The sequence below is a fragment of the Rattus norvegicus genome, chromosome 13, assembly GCF_021556685.1.
Source record: "Rattus norvegicus strain SHRSP/BbbUtx chromosome 13, alternate assembly SHRSP_T2T, whole genome shotgun sequence".
NCBI lineage: Eukaryota > Metazoa > Chordata > Mammalia > Rodentia > Muridae > Rattus > Rattus norvegicus.
This window is the reverse complement of record NC_141546.1, coordinates 53,161,920-53,182,093: the sequence shown is the minus strand read 5'-3', so window position 1 is coordinate 53,182,093 and position 20,174 is coordinate 53,161,920. Positions and strand designations below refer to the sequence as shown.

Here is a 20,174-nt window from a genome sequence, read left to right as displayed (position 1 = left end):
GAATTTATTCTTAATTAATCTAAACAAATCAAAATAAGCTATAATTACAGACAAAACATAATGGAATAAACATCAAATTGTATAATATTTGGATAATTAGGTTTAAAAGAAAGAAACCACTTACATTTTAAATTAAATATTCACTAGTACAAGCAGTTAAAGAAGTCAGCATATTATATAAGAACCTAAAAGCTGACTTTTACAAATGGGTCCATATAAAAAGGGCCAAAATTAGTGTTCTCCTTGAAATGCTCATACTAAACATCCTAACATTATACTTTTCAAGACTTAAAATGTCTGGCATATGTAAAATCTATTAAAATGCACATAATTTATCTGAATCAACATGAAAATATACCTAATAAATAATGCTATTCATCTGGCTCTTTTAGTTCTCCCTTAATATACAAATGTGTTTCTTTCCCCAAAATACAGCAGCTGGGAATGAAAGGAAGACTTCACGTGATCATTTTTACATCATATTCCATCATCTTTTCACTAGTTTCTCTGAGCTTTTCTTTGAGTGAGGCCCTTTCTTTAAAAGGAGGTTTCTTTGAGATCAATCCATATTTCCATAATCCACACTGCAGTTTCCTCCTCTTCTCCCCAGGGAGGACCCACCCCCACACCCCCAACCCTGGCTTACAACTGTCATTAAGCCCTGTAACAATAACAAGACAACAAAAGAGCTGATGGGCATGAGGCTAGCTAGTACCATATGCTGACCAAGTTCAGTATTTTTAGCTGATAGAGAATATGTTTAAATCTAAATGTTTTAATAGCAAAGTATCTTCACATCACTTGCTCTCCCGAACTGCATATCAGGCAGAAACTTTACATACAATGAGCAACCTTATTCTTTTCAAAAGCGTTCTCTACTAAGAACGCAATGAAAACGAGCAAACCACCATCAAATACAGAAGGGGAATCAGTTAGTGAGGGCTCAGCTCTTCCCGGATTCAACTTAAACCTCAAGAGGTTTAAGACTCATTTTTAAAGCAGCAGGCAGATATGAGCAAGCTTGAATACAAAGTAGCATAGTCCATGTGAACAAGGAGTTTATGTCAATTTCAAGTCCTTATTTCCTTCAAGCAACATCTAGGCATCTCACTGTTTCCGTCTTTTCACATTCGACCATCTTCACCTGTCACCTTCTTTTTCTTAAGTGAAAACTTAGATGTAGTTCTGAACCAAGTGCCCAAACCCTCCCACTAAGACTGCACACTGCTCAACCTGTGGGGAGGGTTACTTCACTCTGGAAGAGTCCTTTGCCCCTCTGCATCTCTGAAGCTCACTGCAGAACTGAAGCTCAACTTCACTTTTGCTGACAAAAACGTTTCTGTGAGAAACTTGTATTTATTTCCGCCTATATCACACATGACTTTATTTCTATAGGCTGTAGGGCACAGTGAGGCCTTCCTATCTGAACAAAATAATTTGTAGAGTTAGAATATAATAATTTCACTATAAAGATCCAGATGCTCACTAACGTGAAACTTTCCAGCCTTCGGCAGAGAAGTTATGTCATTCTTGCAGGGCTGCAAACACATCATCGCAAATGTTTCTTAAACACTTTTTCACTGCAAATTTGTGAAAGCACAATTTGTGCCAGCAAATACCTAATCCATAAAACTAAATATAGAAAATATCATTGTCTTTCCAAACTAGCTTCCTACAGTTGTCCATGAAAATTTTAATTTCAATAATTCAAAATAAAGCATTATACAGTAAAATAAGAGTGTGGTCATGTTTTATATTAAATTTGCTAACATTTTACTGGCAAAGGAAATAAATCTTGTAAGAGTTGACGATCTGGTTCTCTTCTTAAGACACAACAACATAACAAGGATATAATACTGTATATTCCTACCAAAAGCATACTGACAAGAAAGAATAGGTATTTTAAGGTTACTAAAAATAGTTTCAAAATGTTTGGAATATGAAACAAAGAAAGCATCTAAATACAATTAATTTTTTTATATTTACCCATTCTCACTATAAATCCTAATGTCTTTAAAAAATTAACCAATTTGTCATATGTATATACAGAGACATATGCATGTGTATGCATATACATTCTAATAAGAGTAGTGAAATAAACTTTCCTTTCATATCAAAAATTGGTTTATTTTAAAACATACAGTTTTAAAAATTAATTTAATAGTCTATAACTGTTTCTGACTATTTTTCTAATACTAGGGTCAATAAATTATTTCTGCATAATTTAGATCTTCATAAATAAAAATCTTCACACTAAATAAAATTACAAAATACCCAGATATCAATGGCTCAGTTTACATCATGAAAATCTTTGCACTAGCCAAATCCCTTTTAAATCAAACAGGGAAAGGAAGTTGAATGAATAAATACAACTGTAAGTGGTCACAAGTTTAAGCACCCCTTCTAAACACACAGTACAACAGCTACACTTGGTTAACATAAAAGACTGAAGTACCAGAGTTTGACTGTCAGGCAGCTAGCTGGCAGCCTCTGCATAAGAAAGCCCTAAAAGGATACAGCTGAAATGCATGCATCAAAGTATTTCTTTTCCTTTGACACACTTAACATAGCTTAAACTTTCCAAATATTTCCTACAGGATTTGCTAATGAGTAGCATGTTACTAACTGACTGACATGATGACAGTGAGTGGCATGTACCCCTGCCCAACAGCATTTGTAAGAGCAACATTATTCTATGGAAATGAAAGGAGGAACTTGTCATGAGTCAGTGGCAAGCACTCTAACCGTCACACGGCAAACTCATCAAGCTACACTGTTCATTCACACCTTAATGAAACTCCACTATATTTACCATAGCCCCTAAAACCTTTCTAAACGGAAGCTTACACAGAGCTTCCTGGACTATCCTTCCTAGAACATTAGTTACCTGTTTTTCCCACTGTGGCCAAGATAACTTTTTTTTTAATCTGTCACTCACTCTGCAACCCAAACATTTATTCACACGTTATTATATGCCAGCCACTGCAGCATGTGGAAACCAGGGGAAAATGAGAGACAGTGAGTTGGGAAACAGGAAAGACTTGAGGTATATAACAGGGGCTAAAAGATCATACACAGGTTGCTGTAGAAACTCAAGAAAGCCTTAGAAGAAGTAACTTCCAAGCTGGGGTTTAAGACTAAGGAGAAATCTCAGCAATAGGGTAGCCCAAACAAGACCTCGTCCAGGGAAATGAAGTCAGCATACCAATGTGCATGATCGAACTCTCCTAAAGCCCTACCACCAGATTAAGAGCTACAAGCAATTAATGACCTCTGAGAGAGAGAACCAACCTTCCCCAGGGATGAGCCCCTTGGGGTCAGCCCGGAAAACATACATTCGAGCACCACTAACTTGACTCAGTAGGTTTATATTTACATATTTATATGTATGTCTATATTAACAGCAGTAATTAAAGACAGCATAAGTAACAGGAACAGAGAGGGAGTCTTTGGTGGTAGAGCCAGGGAATAGTGGATGAGGAGAGATGGCTATGACAACGGGAGATTGAAGATGATCAAAGTGGATTTACATATGTTCAAAATGTCATAATGAAACCTAGTGTTCTACACAATGAATAAATGCTAGTAAAAAGTTTTAAAGACAGCGAGGAAGCGCTGTGTGGTGGTGCACAGCTTCAGTTCCAGCACTCTGGAGACAGGCTAAGTGGAATCTGTAAGAGTTCAAGGCCAGCCTGGTCTAGTAAGTTAATGCCCATTTGGTCACATCTAAATATTTTTCTGTATATTCTCCATACTTTTTCTTTCTCAAAATTGATCAAGAAAAAATAATTGCAGCTATCCATAAATAGTACCAGTAGTTCATAGTAATAATGATACTTCAACTTAAAATGTTTTTAAATTATGTTTCCAACCTGATCTCCAAAGTCCTCTGGGAATTTCCACAATACCACAGGATCTGCAAACAAGTGACACACGTTATTAAGAAAAATTGGAAGATCTGTAAGGCAATGATTTTACTAATATTCTTATAATGACCAATTCTGATTTTTTAAAACACAATGAAATTCATTTCTCTATTTTTATAAAATTAGATACTTTGAAATTTGGGTTTAAATAACCTTAGAAATAGAGTCAAATCAAATTTATAATCTAATCAAATTACTAAAAACTATTCCTTTTAGTAAGCTATTTATTGCACGATTCAGATTTTAAGGTTCTGAACAATACATTTCCAATATAACTACTTATAAAAACACTAGATTAGATTGAAAATAAAATATAAAAGCAGTAAATAATAATGATAAAAATAATTAAACACAGCCTCAGAGACTAAACTAAATTGTCCTAAAATTCCATTTTACATTCCAATGTAGTGTGTATAATCAGCTCTCTATCAGTTTAAACTCTTAGATTTAAACTCTAAGATAATATTTAAGTAGTACATAAGGTATTAGGCAGGTTTAAGACAGCTTTTTAAAAATAAATTTGATTTTGCAATATATTTTATTCTAAAATATAATTTATATATATTAATTTCTAGATACAGTATAACAAATCAACAGCTTTATAAATATTCATACAAGTTGTTTGTTTTCAAACTTCTAAAGTCTCCATTTTAAAGGTGGCAAAGGATGGTATTGGTAACTTTAATTAGTACAAATAAATATTTTGACCATGTTCGTAATTCTGCCCCCCAAAAATGAAGCTAAACATTTAGAATAAGGTTGAAAGGGTAACTGACATGGATGCTGATAAAACTAGCATGCCAAGTGCTTCCAGTCAGACAAAGTCTAAACTCCACCTCAAGTAAAGGACTCAGTGGCCCACAGATGCCTCTACGCTGTGCATCCAGTCAGCAGATGGATACCTACAGTCTTATTTCAAAACCATTTTACAGTACATTTTTAAAAATAAAAATCCATGTACTGAATTTCTTTGTGGTTAATTCTAAAACACTATGTTTAATCCATTAAACAGCTAGCAGCACTGGCTAATATAATACTTCCACTTGTAAGTTCAATGAGGCTATTTTTCTAAGATTTTAACTTTCAAACAAACAAACCATGCTTTTCACAAAACTTTTAAATTAATAATAACTAAGGAATTAAATTTTTCCATACAAATCAATTAAATAAGCCATGTAAAACATATAAAACAATATAGTAGAAATTTATGAAAAGTTTGCAGAGACAAACATCAATCATGTTTACATTCCTGAAGTTAATGTGAAAAACGTCCAAGGTCAACTGAGAGCCCTCAGGCACAATTGTCTTGCAGATCGCATAGACCATTACATTCCCAAACTGCATAGGTTTGTGTAGTACTTTTACCAAAACTGTGGGCTGTTAAGATTTGAATGTCATAAGACCAAAGTATACAGGAGATGCTTCATGGATAAAGTATGACAGTCAATGGATCGTAGGAAAAACAGATCATCGCACAAAGGCGGGCTAGTCACAAGGCACAGAGTGGGCTTCAGTGCAGACCCAGCACCACTCCCTCTTCATCCACTGTCTTTAACAGGCAGTGCCCTGCACTGTGGGCTGCACTTGGCCAGGGCTGCTTTAGCCGCCTTGCTTCTCACACACCCCTTGCTCATCCATTCATTTTTTTTCTATATACTATTCTTGCACAGAAGTGAAACAAATGACCATATGGAAAGGTTTATTGGATTAAACATCTAGTGGAAAATATCCTATTTAGTTTCATTAAAATAATCGCATCCTTCAGCAGCATGCAAAACAATATTAGAGTCCAGTGCATTCACATTAGAAATGGATTAACTTAGTTATTGCTTATGTGGTTATATTCCAACTATATATTTGTAGCAACCTTTCAGAGTACTGCAAAAGAACAAAAGACCTGAGAAAAATAATCCAATTTTGCTACTTCAAACAAAGCATGAGTTGTCTCTTCCCTGAGGATTACTTCAGATCTTCAAGCCGACCTGTCGGAGCCGATTTTCTGGCGATCTTATGGGTGAGAGATGAGAACTGTTGGCGGGGCTGTGGAGTGGCGATGGGGGACAACGTGTTGTTCTTCCCACAGCACCCAGTCCAGGGAGACTCCACATCCTACCTAGAAGCACTGTTGCTGACAGGAAGAACACGGAACTTCACTCCCACAGAATTACAGCATAAGCACACAAATTTTGTTTAAATCAGTAATATTGTAGATAGCAATAAACTACTGTTTGTGTATGAGCACAATGTTTTTAAATTATAATTTTTGAACTATAAACTAAGACAAACTCTGTGATTCAACATTTCATATTTTCTACCCTTAATGAAAAAATTAAAATACCTGAAGATACTAGTGAGGACTACACTAAACTACCAAAAAAAGGGTAAGAAGAATGTTCCCAATTTTCATAAATGAATAAAAATCTCTGATTCTGAGGAATTCAAAGATGAATTAAATATATAGTTTCTTTATAAATAAGGCTTTAGAAAAACCACAACTCAGTGTAACTTCTGGAAAATATAGAATATACTCTCTTTGTATTTTAGTTGAGGACTAATTTGTCTATATTCTTACTTTATGTATATAAATGCTTTGCCTCCATGTATATATGTGTATCACTGTGCCTGGTGCCCAAGGAGGTCAGAAGAAAGTAATGGATTTCCGGAAACTGGAATTACGGACAGTCATAAGCCACTGGTAAGTGCTAGGAACCAAACAGGGATCCCCTCTAAGAACTGCCCTTAACTGCTGAGCCATTTCTCAAGCTCCTTGATCATAGCTTTTGCCATGCTTGAGTCATTTATATTGTAGAGTGAAATATATGTACTAGGAGAGCAGAGTCAAACTTGAGAACTTCTTAGTCTCATTATACAGCTAGCTAATTAAGACTGGAGCATTGTTGGCTGAACGTAAAGGAGAACTTGACCTCAAATTCTTTCCAATAATAACTATCCTTATGGCCTATCTAACTAAGATCTACCTACTTCATTCAAATATAAACCCTTGCCTTCTGACTGTCCATAGCATTCATGGACTAAACATCAAATACTGTCTAGGTTTTGTGCAAAGCATCCTTTTAACCAAGATTATCACAGGACAATTCAACTCAACTTGAAAATTCCTTCACTTGGTAAATTAAAGAAAATGCTGCTAACAAACAAATGTCTTTTGAAAATAAATGAATAAAAATTATTAAATAGAAATGAGTGACTTTTTAAAAATGTTTTTTTTTTATGTTTTGACCTATGCAGATACCATCGTGAAGTAAAAGCAGGATCCTTACCATTTACAGAGAAGAGAAACATTAAATAGAAAGCACATATAAGTAGGTTATGGTGGTGCATGCCTTTAATCCCAGCACTTTAGAAGCCAGCCTCAGAGGCGGAGCACTGTGAGTTCAAGACCAGCCTGGTCTACATAGTGAGTTCCAGGAGAGATTCTGACTCAGGACACAGCATTTAGGAGGCAGAGATAGGTGGAGACCTCTACGTCCTTGTCCAGCCAAGTCTAGGATAGCCAGGACTACAAAGAGAGACTCTGCAAAAACAGGGGGGGCTAGAGGGGGGAGGTAAGCAAAAGAAGGAAGGCAGAGGGAGGGAAGGAGGAAGAGGGGGAAGGAGGAAGAGAAGGGAGGAGGGGGAGGAAGGGAGGGAGTAAAAAAGGACTAAAATATAAAGTAGCCTATGAGGAACTGTCACTGAATGACTGGATGAGTTGAGGCTTTGCTGGCTAGTTTATATTAACATGACACAGGCTAGAGTCCTTTGAGAGATGGGAACCTCGATAAAGAAAAATGGTTTTATAATATCAGGCTGTAAACAAGCCTGTAGACATTTTCATAATTAGTGATTGGTGGGGAAGGGTCCAGCCTATTGTGGGTGGTGCCATCCCTGGATTAGTGTTCCTGGGTTCTATTTTTAAAAAGCAGATTGAGCAACCTAAGGGAAGTAAATCAGTAAGCAGTACCTTTCATGGCCTCTGCATCAGCTCCTGCATCCAGGTTCCTGCCCTGTTTGAGTGCCTGCCCTGATTTCCTTCAGAGATGGACTGCAATGTAGAAATGTAAGCCAAATAATCCTTTTCCTCCCCAACTTGCTTAGGTCATGAAATTTCATGGTGTTACATAGGAATATTACCCCTAACTAGGAAAGAAGTCCTGCAAACTGACATTATATTAACTCCAATGAATCTAATCATCACCAATGGATAATTTGGGCAGCAGAGAATATTCTAGACTAGAAAAACAGTATGTATATTGACTCAAAGAATAAAAAAAAGGAAAAACAAGTATCGTTTGTAAAAGCAAGCAAAATTTACCATATCGAGAATATAATGAACATAGTGGAGCACGTGTCCTTGTTAAAAACAAGAGCATCCCTGAGTGTTGCAGACAAACAGGTGGAAGTAGAGAATACCATCCTGAGTGAGGTGACCCAGACCCAAAAGGACATGCTTGGTAATGCTCACTGATAATAGATATTAGCCAAAAAGTTCACAAGACCCCTGATACAACTCACAGACCACAGGAGGCTTAGCAAGAAGGAAGAGCCTAGTGTGTTATAGCCCAAACCCACTTAGAAAGGGAACAAAATTATCATGGAAGGAAGACAGAGGGAAGAACCTGGGTGGGAGAGGGGAAGAGGAGGAGAAACGGGAACATTATCGGGTACTGTGGTGGGGAGAGAGGACAGAAGCCTAGAAGGCCAGAAGAATGGATTCAATGCTCGGCAGTTTGGGCTGGGAGCTGGGAGAACCTCTAGAAAATCTCAGACCTGGGATGGGAGAGGCTACCAGGACTCAATGGTAATGACATCAGCCAAAATGCCCAACAGTAGGGAAATGGAACTGGAAGAGACTACCTCCAATAAACACTCAAAGCCCCCAGTTGATGCAGGAGACCACCACCCATCTTCAAACTTTTTGACCCAGAATTCCTGTCTAAAGGAAATGCAGACCAAGAATGGAGCAGAGACTGAAGGAAAGGCCACCAAGTGACAGACACAACTTGGGATTCAACCCATGTGCACACAACCCCTGACACTATTACTGATGCCATGATGGGCTTACAGACAGGAGACTGGCATGGCTGTCCTCTGAGAGGCTCTACCAGCAGCTGACTAAGACAAATACAGATACTTACAGCCAACCATTAGATTGAGGTTGGGAACCCCTATGGAAGGACTAAAGGAACTGAGGGATTAAAACCCCATAGCAACGACAACCGTGTCAACTAACTCAGACCCCTCAGAGCTCCCAGAGACTAAGCCACTAACCAAGAAGCATAGTCCAAGGGCACATGAGAAGAAGAGGACTGCCTTATCTGGACTAAGGAAACTGGATCCCCCAGAGAAGAGAAATGCTGGGGGAAGCATCCTCTCAGAGGAGGGGGAGGTGTGGGGGGAATGGAATGATGAAGTCAGGGAAGGGGCAACAGAAACAGTGGCAATTCATGCAATGTAAATAAAATAAAAATTAAAAAAAGAATATAATATAGCAGGGAGAGAGTATGAAAGTATGGGGCTGGACTGGCAAGAGAAGTGGCAGCAACCGAAGAACAAAGAATATCCAAGGAGCACAGAGCAGTTGCCATGCTTGGGCATAAGGGACATGGCATACCCTTAGAGATGAACAAAGAAAACAAAATTCCTTGAGTTCTTCATATATTTTGGGTATTAGCCCTCTGTCACATGAAGGGTTAGTGAAGATCTTTTCCCAATCTGTAGGTTGCCATTTTGTCGTACTGACAGTGTCCTTTGCCTTACTAAAGCTTTTCAGTTTCAAGAGGTCCAACTTACTAATTCTTGGTCTTAGCACCTGAGCCATGCCAGCCATACCAACGTGTTCAAAGCTGCTTCCCACTTCCTCTTCCAGTAGATTCAGTGTGTCTGGCTTTACATTGAGGTCTTTGATCCTGACCCATTGGATGTCAGTTTTGTGCAGGGTGATAAATATGGATCTATTTATTCTACATGCAGATACTTAGACTATCACCAATACTTGAAGACATTCTCTCTGTTCCACTGTACGGTGTTAGCTTCTCCGTCAAGCTCAAGTGTCAGCAGGTGTGTGGGCTTATCTCTGAGCCTTCTGGCCCACTGATGGACCAGTTTGTCTCTGCACTAATACCAGGCAGGTTTTTACTACTGTGGCTCTGCTTTAGGTCACGGATGGTGATTCCTCCTGAAGTTCTTTTACTGTTCAGGACTGTTTGGGCTATTCTAGGTTTTTTGCTTTTTCTATATGAATTTGAGAATTGTTCTTTTAAAATCTGTGAAGAACTGTGTTGGAAGTTTGATGGAGAATATGTTGAATCTGTCTACTGCTTTTGGTAAGATGGCCATTTTCACTACGTTAATCCTGCCAATCCATGAACAAGGGAGATCTTTCCATCTTCTGATATCTTCCTAAACGTCTTTCTTCAGGAACTTGAAGTTCTTGTCATACTGGTCTTTCACTTGCTTGGTTAGAGTCACATCGAGGTATTTTTATGTTACTTGTGGATATTGTAAAGGGCACTATTTCCCTAACTTCTCCTCAGCGCATGTATCACCTGTATAAATGAAGGCAACTAATTATTTCGAGTTAATTTTGTATTCAGCCACTTTGCTGATGGTGTTTAGCACCTCTGGGAGTTCTCTGGTATATTTTTTCTGTCACTTACGTACACTATTAAATCATCTGCAAATAATGATACTTTGGCTTTTTTCCAGTTTGGAGACCACCCTCAGTAGCCAGACAGGACCCCAAGAGGAGGGATGGGGACCCCAACCCACCCACAAAACTTCTGACTGGAAATGGGTCCTGTCTGTGAGAACTGCAGAGGCAGGGGTGGAGTAAAGCCTGAAGGATGGCCAACCAGTGGCCCCTTTGAGACCCATCCCATTAGCGGGCACCCATCCTCCACACTATTATGATGCCATGTTGTGTGTGCAGACAGGAGCCTAGCCTCCGAGAGGCTCTACCCAGCAGCTGACTGAGAGAAATGCAGATACCCACAGACAAACACTGGACAGAGGCGGGGACCCCTGTGGAAGTTAGGGGAAGGACTGAAGGAGTGGAAGAGGATGGCAGCCCCACAGGAAGACCAACAGTGCCAACCAACATGGCCCTCTGGGAGTTCCCCAGGACTGAGTCACCAACCAAAGGGCATACACTGGCTGGTCCAAGGTCCCCAAAACATGTGCAGCAGAGAGCTGCCTTGTCTGGCCTCAGTGGAGGAGGATGAGCCCAATCCTGCAGTGACTTGGTGCACCATAGTTGGGGTAACAACTGGGTGGGGGACGGGGGCGGGGGGTGTTTGCCATTTCATAGGCAAAGGGGAGGAGGGGTCAGAGAGGCACTCTACAACAGGGGAACTGGGAAGGAGGGGAGGGGATCAACATTTGAGATGTAAGTAAATAAATAATTAAATAAATACATTTAAAAGAAAATAAAATTCACAAGTGCTGCAGGCCACAGTGAGGTGATGGTCACAAAATGACAACCACACTTACAGACATAAAGCCATAGGAAGTACAACAGGGCAGGGGAGAGAGGCTGACAGAGAACCTGTGTGATAAGCACTGGGCAGGAGGTTTGTGTCCAAGCGAATGACTAAGCAAGGCTGTACATGAGGAAGGCAGAGATGGAACATTCAGTTAGACTCCACGTTCTCTGATAACAATATGTATTTGTGCATGTTGACAGAGACCAATGACATAGTGGAAAGCCAGCAAGGAAGAGACCAAAGACCCTTAAAAAGACCAGAGGAGGGTGGAATGTGAGGCAGCACAAATACCTAGACCCACACCTTCACGCTCTAGGGAGCTCTCTGAAACAAACTGGACAAAGAGGTATGAATCAGTTGTTCACGCTAAGTATTCAGTTTAGGTAAAAGTTTAATCTGGCATTGAAAACCAACAAAGTGGACTTTGCCATCATGATCAATAGCCAATGTGGGAAAAACATCTGGTAGATTTAGTCAACAGTCAAGTTTCTGTCAGCCATAACTAATGAAAAGAGAACTTAAAAATGTGAGTAGCTATAACTATGAATTAGTTATCATCTACAAATTTCAAATGAGAAGTAAGCTTTTTCAATAAAAATACAATACTATGTGTTTACCAAAGTATACAAGTACATTTAAAAAGGTGTATTTTCAGACGTATGACCATTCGGAAATGGTGTATCTGAGAAGTATGATCACAAATGGAAGCACAAGTAAAATAACAAGATGTGGCCCTGGGAGTGCTGACTCTCCTCACTGCATCAGGATGACTGTGTCCCCAACAGAGAACACGCCGAAATCCACAAAATCAACCCACCTTACCCCACACTGGGCTAAACTGAAGAACAGTCTCATGTTCTGACCAAGTGTGCCACACAAATGCCCTTCTTGTACAATGCTGCTGTGTGAACATATTTAATAGCATAGACTTATATAACCAAAGTAAAAATTGCAATTTGTCAGATCTGCTGAAGTATTTCAAACTAACAATTATTGTGACTTTATATTCAACCTGGTGGCAAAGGGTTTAGGAAAGCATTCTACACAGTTATCTAGGACCACATCGAAGCTCCCATTATCAGAACAATCAATGCTTTGCATTTTCCCCAGCATGCACCACAACAAAGTGTAAAGATACCACTCATTCTGTCAAATCTAGTAATGCAAAGATGTGATTCACACACCCACTCCAAAAATATTGTGAATTATTTAACATCACACATTTTAAGAACAAAAGTAATATTAAAAACAAAAGAATTCATTTCTGATCATTAAAATTAGAGAATATTCAATCCCAATAAAGCATATAGTCAGATGTTTGTACAAGTTATTTTAAAGTTAACACATAATAGGTGATAGACAGGCCAATTACCAAGGTCTAAGCATAACACATTGACTACATCTATTGAGATGTCAGAGCTGCCCAATAAATGTGTCAAATACTAAGACAACTGAAATGTATGTATGTATGTATGTATGTATGTATGTATGTATGTATACCAATCATTAATACAAAACTTCACTAACTTCTTAAGGATCTGGTAAACAGTTCTCTTAACAACAGTGTGCAACAAAATGCCAAGAAAGCTCTTATTAAAGCCCAGAATGCTGGATCTTATCCACAGAACTTCTTATCCACATGTGTGGGTCTAACAAGCTCCACATGGTCCTGATTCTGCGCACCCTGTAAGAATCACACCTGAAGACCTAATATCAGACCACATCCTTCTTACAAGGATTAGCATTGAGGAATTTAATATATATTAACTATAAACACTCTATGCTATGCCAGTAATTCAGAATCCTCTGTATTTTTTGAAGATTTGTTTATGTGTACATATACCCACAGAATCCAGAAGAGGGGGTGCAATCCCACAGTGCTGGAGTTACTGGTGTCTACAGGATGCCTAGCTTGTTATGTGGGTGCTGAAATCCAAATTCCAAAACTCCTGATTGTGAGCAAGTGTTCTCAGTCAGAGAGCTATCTCATCAAGCCCTAGAGTCCACTTTACTATGTACATATACATGTGTGTCTTCACAGAACTAGGAAAACCACCATCCATCACAGCAATTACATCAGGAGATGATTTCATATAAAGAACACTACTGAATATTTTGGAAATAATAATACATGATGAAAAATGCTGACATCCTAATTCTATTTCTAGGTCCCAGTAAAAATAGAGTCATATCAAAATTGAAATGTTTCATGGCATTTACAGCTGTATCATCTCAGCAGCAACCACGGAGGACTTACACACACACACACACACACACACACACACACACACACACACATATGTTAACATTCCCTCTGTCCCTAATGTATATGTAAATTACAGCATTCCACTATCTAGATTATCAAGAGGGATCTTTTTGTAAGTCACACTCTTAGCTCTGTGAGGAAACACTTTCTGCTGTTTTCTTGGGATGATTTATTTCTGAACACTAATCTGCTGTTTAAGTGGTTACTTCCCTCTGAATAACCAGGAGGAGAGACATCTGTGACACAAAGCCTCTGTTTTTACTGTTAACTCCATATTCTCGAGAAAAAGTTCATGCTAAGATAAGACAGAATCTTAGAATTTTCTGGATGAAGGAATCCTCACCCAGTCTTTTCTGCATGCAGACCTAGAGCTGTGTGTCCTTTGTCTCCATGCTGGGCACTAATGCAGCAGGGAGGGGCACAGGTGTCTGCTTCTACCGTTACTCTGCTGCACTCCACAAAACACAGCTCTCTGCTCACTAACAGCGCCATGGCTTAAAAGACATTCACAGGCAGGATTACTTTATTATTATCTAAGATATTTCCAGCAAACCAAATACTAAATTGTTCATGCAAAGAAAAAGTCTAAATTCTACATACTTCGTATCAATAGTACCTGAGTTGAGTACCTCAACAGTACTCAAATACTGTTTAAGTTCAAATAAGTTTAAATCATATATAATTGCAGAGGACTGAAAACTTTATTTTAATGTTTTATATAACCAGTTGCAAAACAGACCACACATGTATTTATCACTTTACAAAGGTAATATACATATTTAAAGCAATTTTAAATGTGCTCATTTTCTCACCAGTCTTAAAAATGCACATAAGCAATTATCACATAAAGTCCAATTCACTGTCCCCTTGTTGATGGCCTCATTCTAAACAGTAATGTGGAGAGGCAGCCTACTCCTATATATTTTGCAACTATAAAAACAATAGTTTAATTCTAGCTGTTCTAAATGTTTCTTGTAGAATGATATAAAATTCATTTCATAATTCAAAATAAGAATGCTCTTTTTGTTTCTATATTAGCAAATTCCGACTGGACGATGGAAACAGAACCTCAAAGAACCTTAGGAAAATATAACCCAGCACATAGCATATCAGGTATATCATTGTGCCTCCTCCATTCCTTTTACCCAAGACCTATTATGATAAAATGAAACCCTCATCAATCACCTGATAGAGTAATTCCAAACTTAAGCAAACAGGGCTAATGGGTGAGAATTGAATTGAAAACACCTTGACAAAGAAAGCAATTTCTTTCCTTCGCACTCCTCTGAAGCTGTGGGTGAGCACGGCAATCGAACCATCAACCGTGAGGGGCCATCTGTCCCAAGGGCCCTCCAGGACAGGGTTCTTTCTTTTTTTTTAAATCAACAAACAAAAAGGGAAAGAACTGCTGTAGCACAGATGTTCAATCCTGATTAATCTATGACAAGGAGCCTACAACCGAGAACCAATGTTTTGACATTTTTCAGATACCAATCATTAAAAACCAACACAAAAGTTTTTACAAGAACACAGAAGAAAAAGTGAGGAGCTCTCTTGTGGAAAGATGCTCTGCGACAAACCTGACAGAACCAGCAAATAGTACAGCATTCCCTCATCACCCACCTCCATGACTCTCTCAAAAGTGAGAAGCAATGCTTTAAGTTAGTGTTGCTGTTTAGGATTTTTTTTTTTTATTAACTTGAGTATTTCTTATATACATTTCAAGTGTTATTCCCTTTCCCGGTTTCCGGGCAAACATCCCCCTACCCCCTCCCCTTCCTTATGGGTGTTCCCCTCCCCATCCTCCCCCCCTTGTCGCCCTCCCCCCAACAATCTAGTTCACTGGGGGTTCAGTCTTAGCAGGACCCAGGGCTTCCCCTTCCACTGGTGCTCTTACTAGGATATTCATTGCTACCTATGAGGTCAGAGTCCAAGGTCAGTCCATGTATAGTCTTTAGGTAGTGGCTTAGTCCCTGGAAGCTCTGGTTGCTTGACATTGTTGTACATATGGGGTCTCGAGCCCCTTCAAGCTCTTCCAGTTCTTTCTCTGATTCCTTCATCAGGGGTCCTATTCTCAATTCAGTGGTTTGCTGCTGGCATACGCCTCTGTGTTTGCTGTTTAGGATTCTTTGTACAGGTATGACCTCAAAAGATATATTTTACCCACAATATTCAGTATATTTAACACTTAGAACTAGTTACAGAAATAACTTTATCACTCTGAAATGTAAATTTAACCTATCACAAAGCAGGTTCATTTTATTCAACATTAATTTAAAGAATGTTCACATCACACCAAATATTATGAGTCCAAGCACAACTTTGGTCAAAGGCTTTCATTTTACTACAAAGGTAATGAAGTACAATGTACTACTGTACATAACAGAGATTTAATCATTTCAAAATAAGGAAGAGATCAGAATCAGAATCATACCAATTATAAAAAATGAACTTGAAGGGAGAAGGGAGGAAGGCAGGCAGACTAAACAGACCATATACAATAGACGTGAGATACAGTGACCTGAGACGGGCGCAATGACAGCACTGTTAAGGAAGCACGGGGAGATGCGAGCAGAGAAGCAGAGAGAAACAGCCAAAGGATGAGGGACAAGAAGGAGGGAAAGAGGGAGCAAGAGACAAAGAAAGAAGGAAGGGGTAAGGGAGAGAGGGGGGAGAAAAAGATAGGGACAAGAAAGGAGAGGAAAAGAAGAACAAGAAGAAGGGGAGAGGAAGGTGCAAGTTTCTGAAAAATAAAGCCCAGAATGTTAACGGTCCTAGTCAGTCTCTCTGTTGTTGTGTAAAACACTAAATAAAAGTCACTTGGAGATGAGGGAGTTTCTGAAAACATACAGGTTCTGGTCCAACATGGAGAAGAGCCAGAGCCAGAGCTAGAGGTAGAAGCACGCAGACAGCAGCAAAGCAAAGAGCCTGGAGGACTGGTGCTGATTACTGGCCCGTGTCCTCTCTGTCCTCTGTATCCTCTGTGTCCTCTGTGTCCTCTGTGTCCTCTGTGTCCTCCGGATCCCTCAGCCACCCGAACGCCCAGGAGTAGCACTGCCTGCCATGAATTGCACCCCAACTCTCCCACATCAATTAGTAATCAAGAAGACACCCCACAACACACAAACAGGACAGTTTGACAAAGGCATTCCTCCACTGAGGTTCCCTCTTCCAAGGTGGCTCTAGTTTGTGTAAAGTTGACAAAAATTAACCAGCACAATAACATAAATCTACTTAGAATTCTAAAAGATTAGACCAAAAGAGAATGTGTATAATGGGAAAGGAAGAAAGTTATATGAGAAGAATTAAAAACTTCCCCAAAACTTGAGGCACAAATCTGCAGAGTGAGAAACCATGGCAAAGCGAAGAAGGATTTTGAGAGAGATGCTAGACACACATCACAGTGACACTACAAAATATAAGATATGACTATGTCTAAAAGCTTCCAAGAAAGAAAAAATATTGTATTTATAGGTCTTACAGCAGACTCCTTCAAAGAAGTAATGAAAGACAAAAAACAGTGGAATAAATACTCAAAACCTCTAAGAGTATGGTAGTTACACAAAAACTGTATGAACAGGATGTAGCCAAAATACACTTTAAGAACTGAAAGGAATAACCCGCCATATGCAACGCATGTACAAATCCATGCCAGACAAAGCCTCACTGTGCAGAAGAAGAAAGTGAGCACAGTGTCCCATCCTTAACCAAGAAGCCAATTATGCCGATACCTCACAGAAACAGAAGATCAGTTTTCTCTAATGGAGTGACACTGAGTAGATCAACTACACCCTAGAACAGGACTTAGGCTCGGGAACTACTGGCCAACACAAAATGAACCAACTTTTAAAATGAGGAAAAAGATTAAAAAAAAAAAAACTTAGGAAAAATCTTCCTAAAAAGTATTCATAACTGTCCTGAACTGAAAATAGGATATATCTTTACCCTTTAAGTCGACATTATGGCTGATATAAATATAATGCCAGTACTTAAAAATAGATTAATTTCCTAGAGAGAGAAAACTAACAGTCTGAACAAACATACTAATAATTAAGTGGTAGAACAATTTTCAACCCATTTTCCTTCTAACATAATTATTACTTATTGGGGTTATAATTTAAAAGAGTCAATTGGGCATTCAAATGGAAAATAGGGATTGGCTTGGGAGGCAAGCTTGGACTGACTGAACCTGAGACTCTCCAGGAGGACACCGAGTTAGAAGGCCAGCGGACTATGTCAGATGAAGGAATAAGCATAATCACACACCACTGGTGACAAGGAGGGCCTGCCCACATAGGTCAGGCTCCATTATGTTCCACTAAAACAGACACGGCTATATATCTTCCCTATGTAGACATAAGGCTCCAGCCTCCCTCCTAATTGTCCACTCAGCATGCCAGTACAGCTTAATCTCTCTTAGAATAATTTAATCCTTTGTTTCTCTGCATGAATTGGCAAAGAGGAGGATGAGGAGTCCCCATCAGTAACTTAAAACAAACCTCACATTCTGTAGCTAGTTCCTTTCCCTCAGGTATCACTTCCTATATGGAATGTAGTGTTCTCAACTCTTGTCAACAGAAGGACCTAAGGAACAGCACTTCTAGAACATGATCCCTTGGCTCCGCTGCAGACATTATTAGGAATCTGGGGTTTTGTTAGTTTGGTTGGCATGAGTTGGGTTGGGTTGGGTTGGGTTGGGTTGGGTTGCATTGGGTTGGGTTGGGTTGGGTTGGGTTGGGTTGGGTTGGGTTGGGTTGGGTTTTCTTCCCCCAAATACGGTTTTCTTTACTTCTAAAATGATCCCTTGGCTCTAGTGCATACATTATTAGGCATTAGTAATTTTTTTTACTTCCCCAAAATGAGCAGTTTGCACTTAGAATCACTGCCCTCATGTTCTTGTTAAAAAAAATAATCTCAAGGCCAGAGAGCTAGTTCCCTGGTTAAGAACATTTGTTGCTCTTCTAGAGAACCCAGGTTCAGTTCCTAGCACCCACCCAACTCACAACTGCCTGTAACTCTACCGCTCGGTGATACGACTCCTTTATCTGACCTCTGCTGGCACTGGGTGCACACATACTGCAATTACATGCATACTCTAGTATCACAACTCATCCACATGAAATAAAATCTAAAATTATTAAAAAATAATAAAAATAATAATCTAAATGTTTCAAAGAAAGGAAATATTTGGATGCTCTTCAGATTTCAATCACTCATAGTCACTACTACTCAAACTCAGAGTGACATGCTGACAGTGCCCATGTCACATTCAGTAGGCTTCAGACTGGACAGCATTTGGGCTTTCAAATTTTCTATTTAACAATGTTAAATAGTCTATAGAGATGGGCAAAACTAAGACAAACTGATTTAGGAATCAGAAACACTTCTAGTCCCAAATCCTCCAAACCTGCCATGTCACAGAGGAAGCAGAAATCTTTCAGAGAGGCCCTAAGCACAAGCAGACGTCTTCGGAGAGAGCCGGGTATTTGCCACCTCTCTACACCTGAGCCTCTTGGCCTGTTCACCTCACTTTAGGAATGGAAGGGGCAGCAAAGCCTACAGCCCTAGAACCAGCTTTGTTATGTGCCCTTGCCTTCGCTATCCTGGATATGCAATCACCTCAGTCCTGTTTTACCATGGTTCCTATCCATGCGCCCGCTTCTGTCCTAATCCCACACTAATTCATCTGACAAGTCTTCCTGACACTTGGCTCCTCTCAACAGCTGCATGAAGTTAATCCTAGGATATATAAATGTTCAGACACTTTTTACTGCTGACATGAACAAAAATTTCTTAAGGACCTTGACACTGATGATTCTATCAGAGATTCAATGCTTAACAACACATAGTTCCATTTATTAAAACCAATTAATCGTGGCAAGATTCTGATTCCAACCTTCCTATCCAATATAAATGTCTACTCAACCTTATCTTTCATACAATTTTTCCCAGGTCCGAAGATTAACTTATTCTCCAACACACAGTGAAACCCGTTCTAGAAACCCCTTCCTGTTTGCACACTTGTGTGAGTTCTAGAATTACTCTGGACTTTAAGCATGAGGCCTTTCTGAACACTAACCTGCAGCCTGTTGCCTTTGAAGGCATGTTCACTGCCTGAGCCTGCCAGTTTAGGATATTATACTGTATTATGCAATTAAAATATTTCATCTTCTCACAATTACACCTACTAAAGGCAAAAATCATGTTATATACTTTAGATGGCTACTCTGTAAAAGTAACCTTTTTGGTCTTTTAATTGAAGGTTTCCATTCTTACTCTCTCTCAATTCAAGGAACTTAATTCCTCCCTAAATATCTATTTATTGAACACAAATTTCTTCATTTTATTTTGAGAATTACCCAAACTGATCTAACATAAAATCTGATTGATTATGACTTAAAAGAAATATAATTAAATCAGCTATAGTGGTGTGCTAGATGGTGGCTATCTAGACACAAATTTAGTCATCTCTAGGAAGATAAACTTCAATTGAGAAAA

General features: G+C 39.1%; 1 protein-coding gene across 8 annotated transcripts in view; it reads right to left on the bottom strand.

Moving 5' to 3' along the window:
* Dennd1b (DENN domain containing 1B) overlaps window positions 1-20,174 on the bottom strand; it is a 231,516-nt gene that overhangs the window by 162,346 nt on the left and 48,996 nt on the right. For all 8 annotated transcript variants that reach the window (XR_015635101.1, XM_087580156.1, XM_087580157.1 and 5 more), the window contains 1 exon segment: window positions 3,873-3,916. Coding sequence is in view for 4 of the 8 variants with exons in the window: in XM_087580156.1 (XP_087436282.1) it covers window positions 3,873-3,916 (44 nt within the window). In the remaining 4 variants the exon portion in view is untranslated.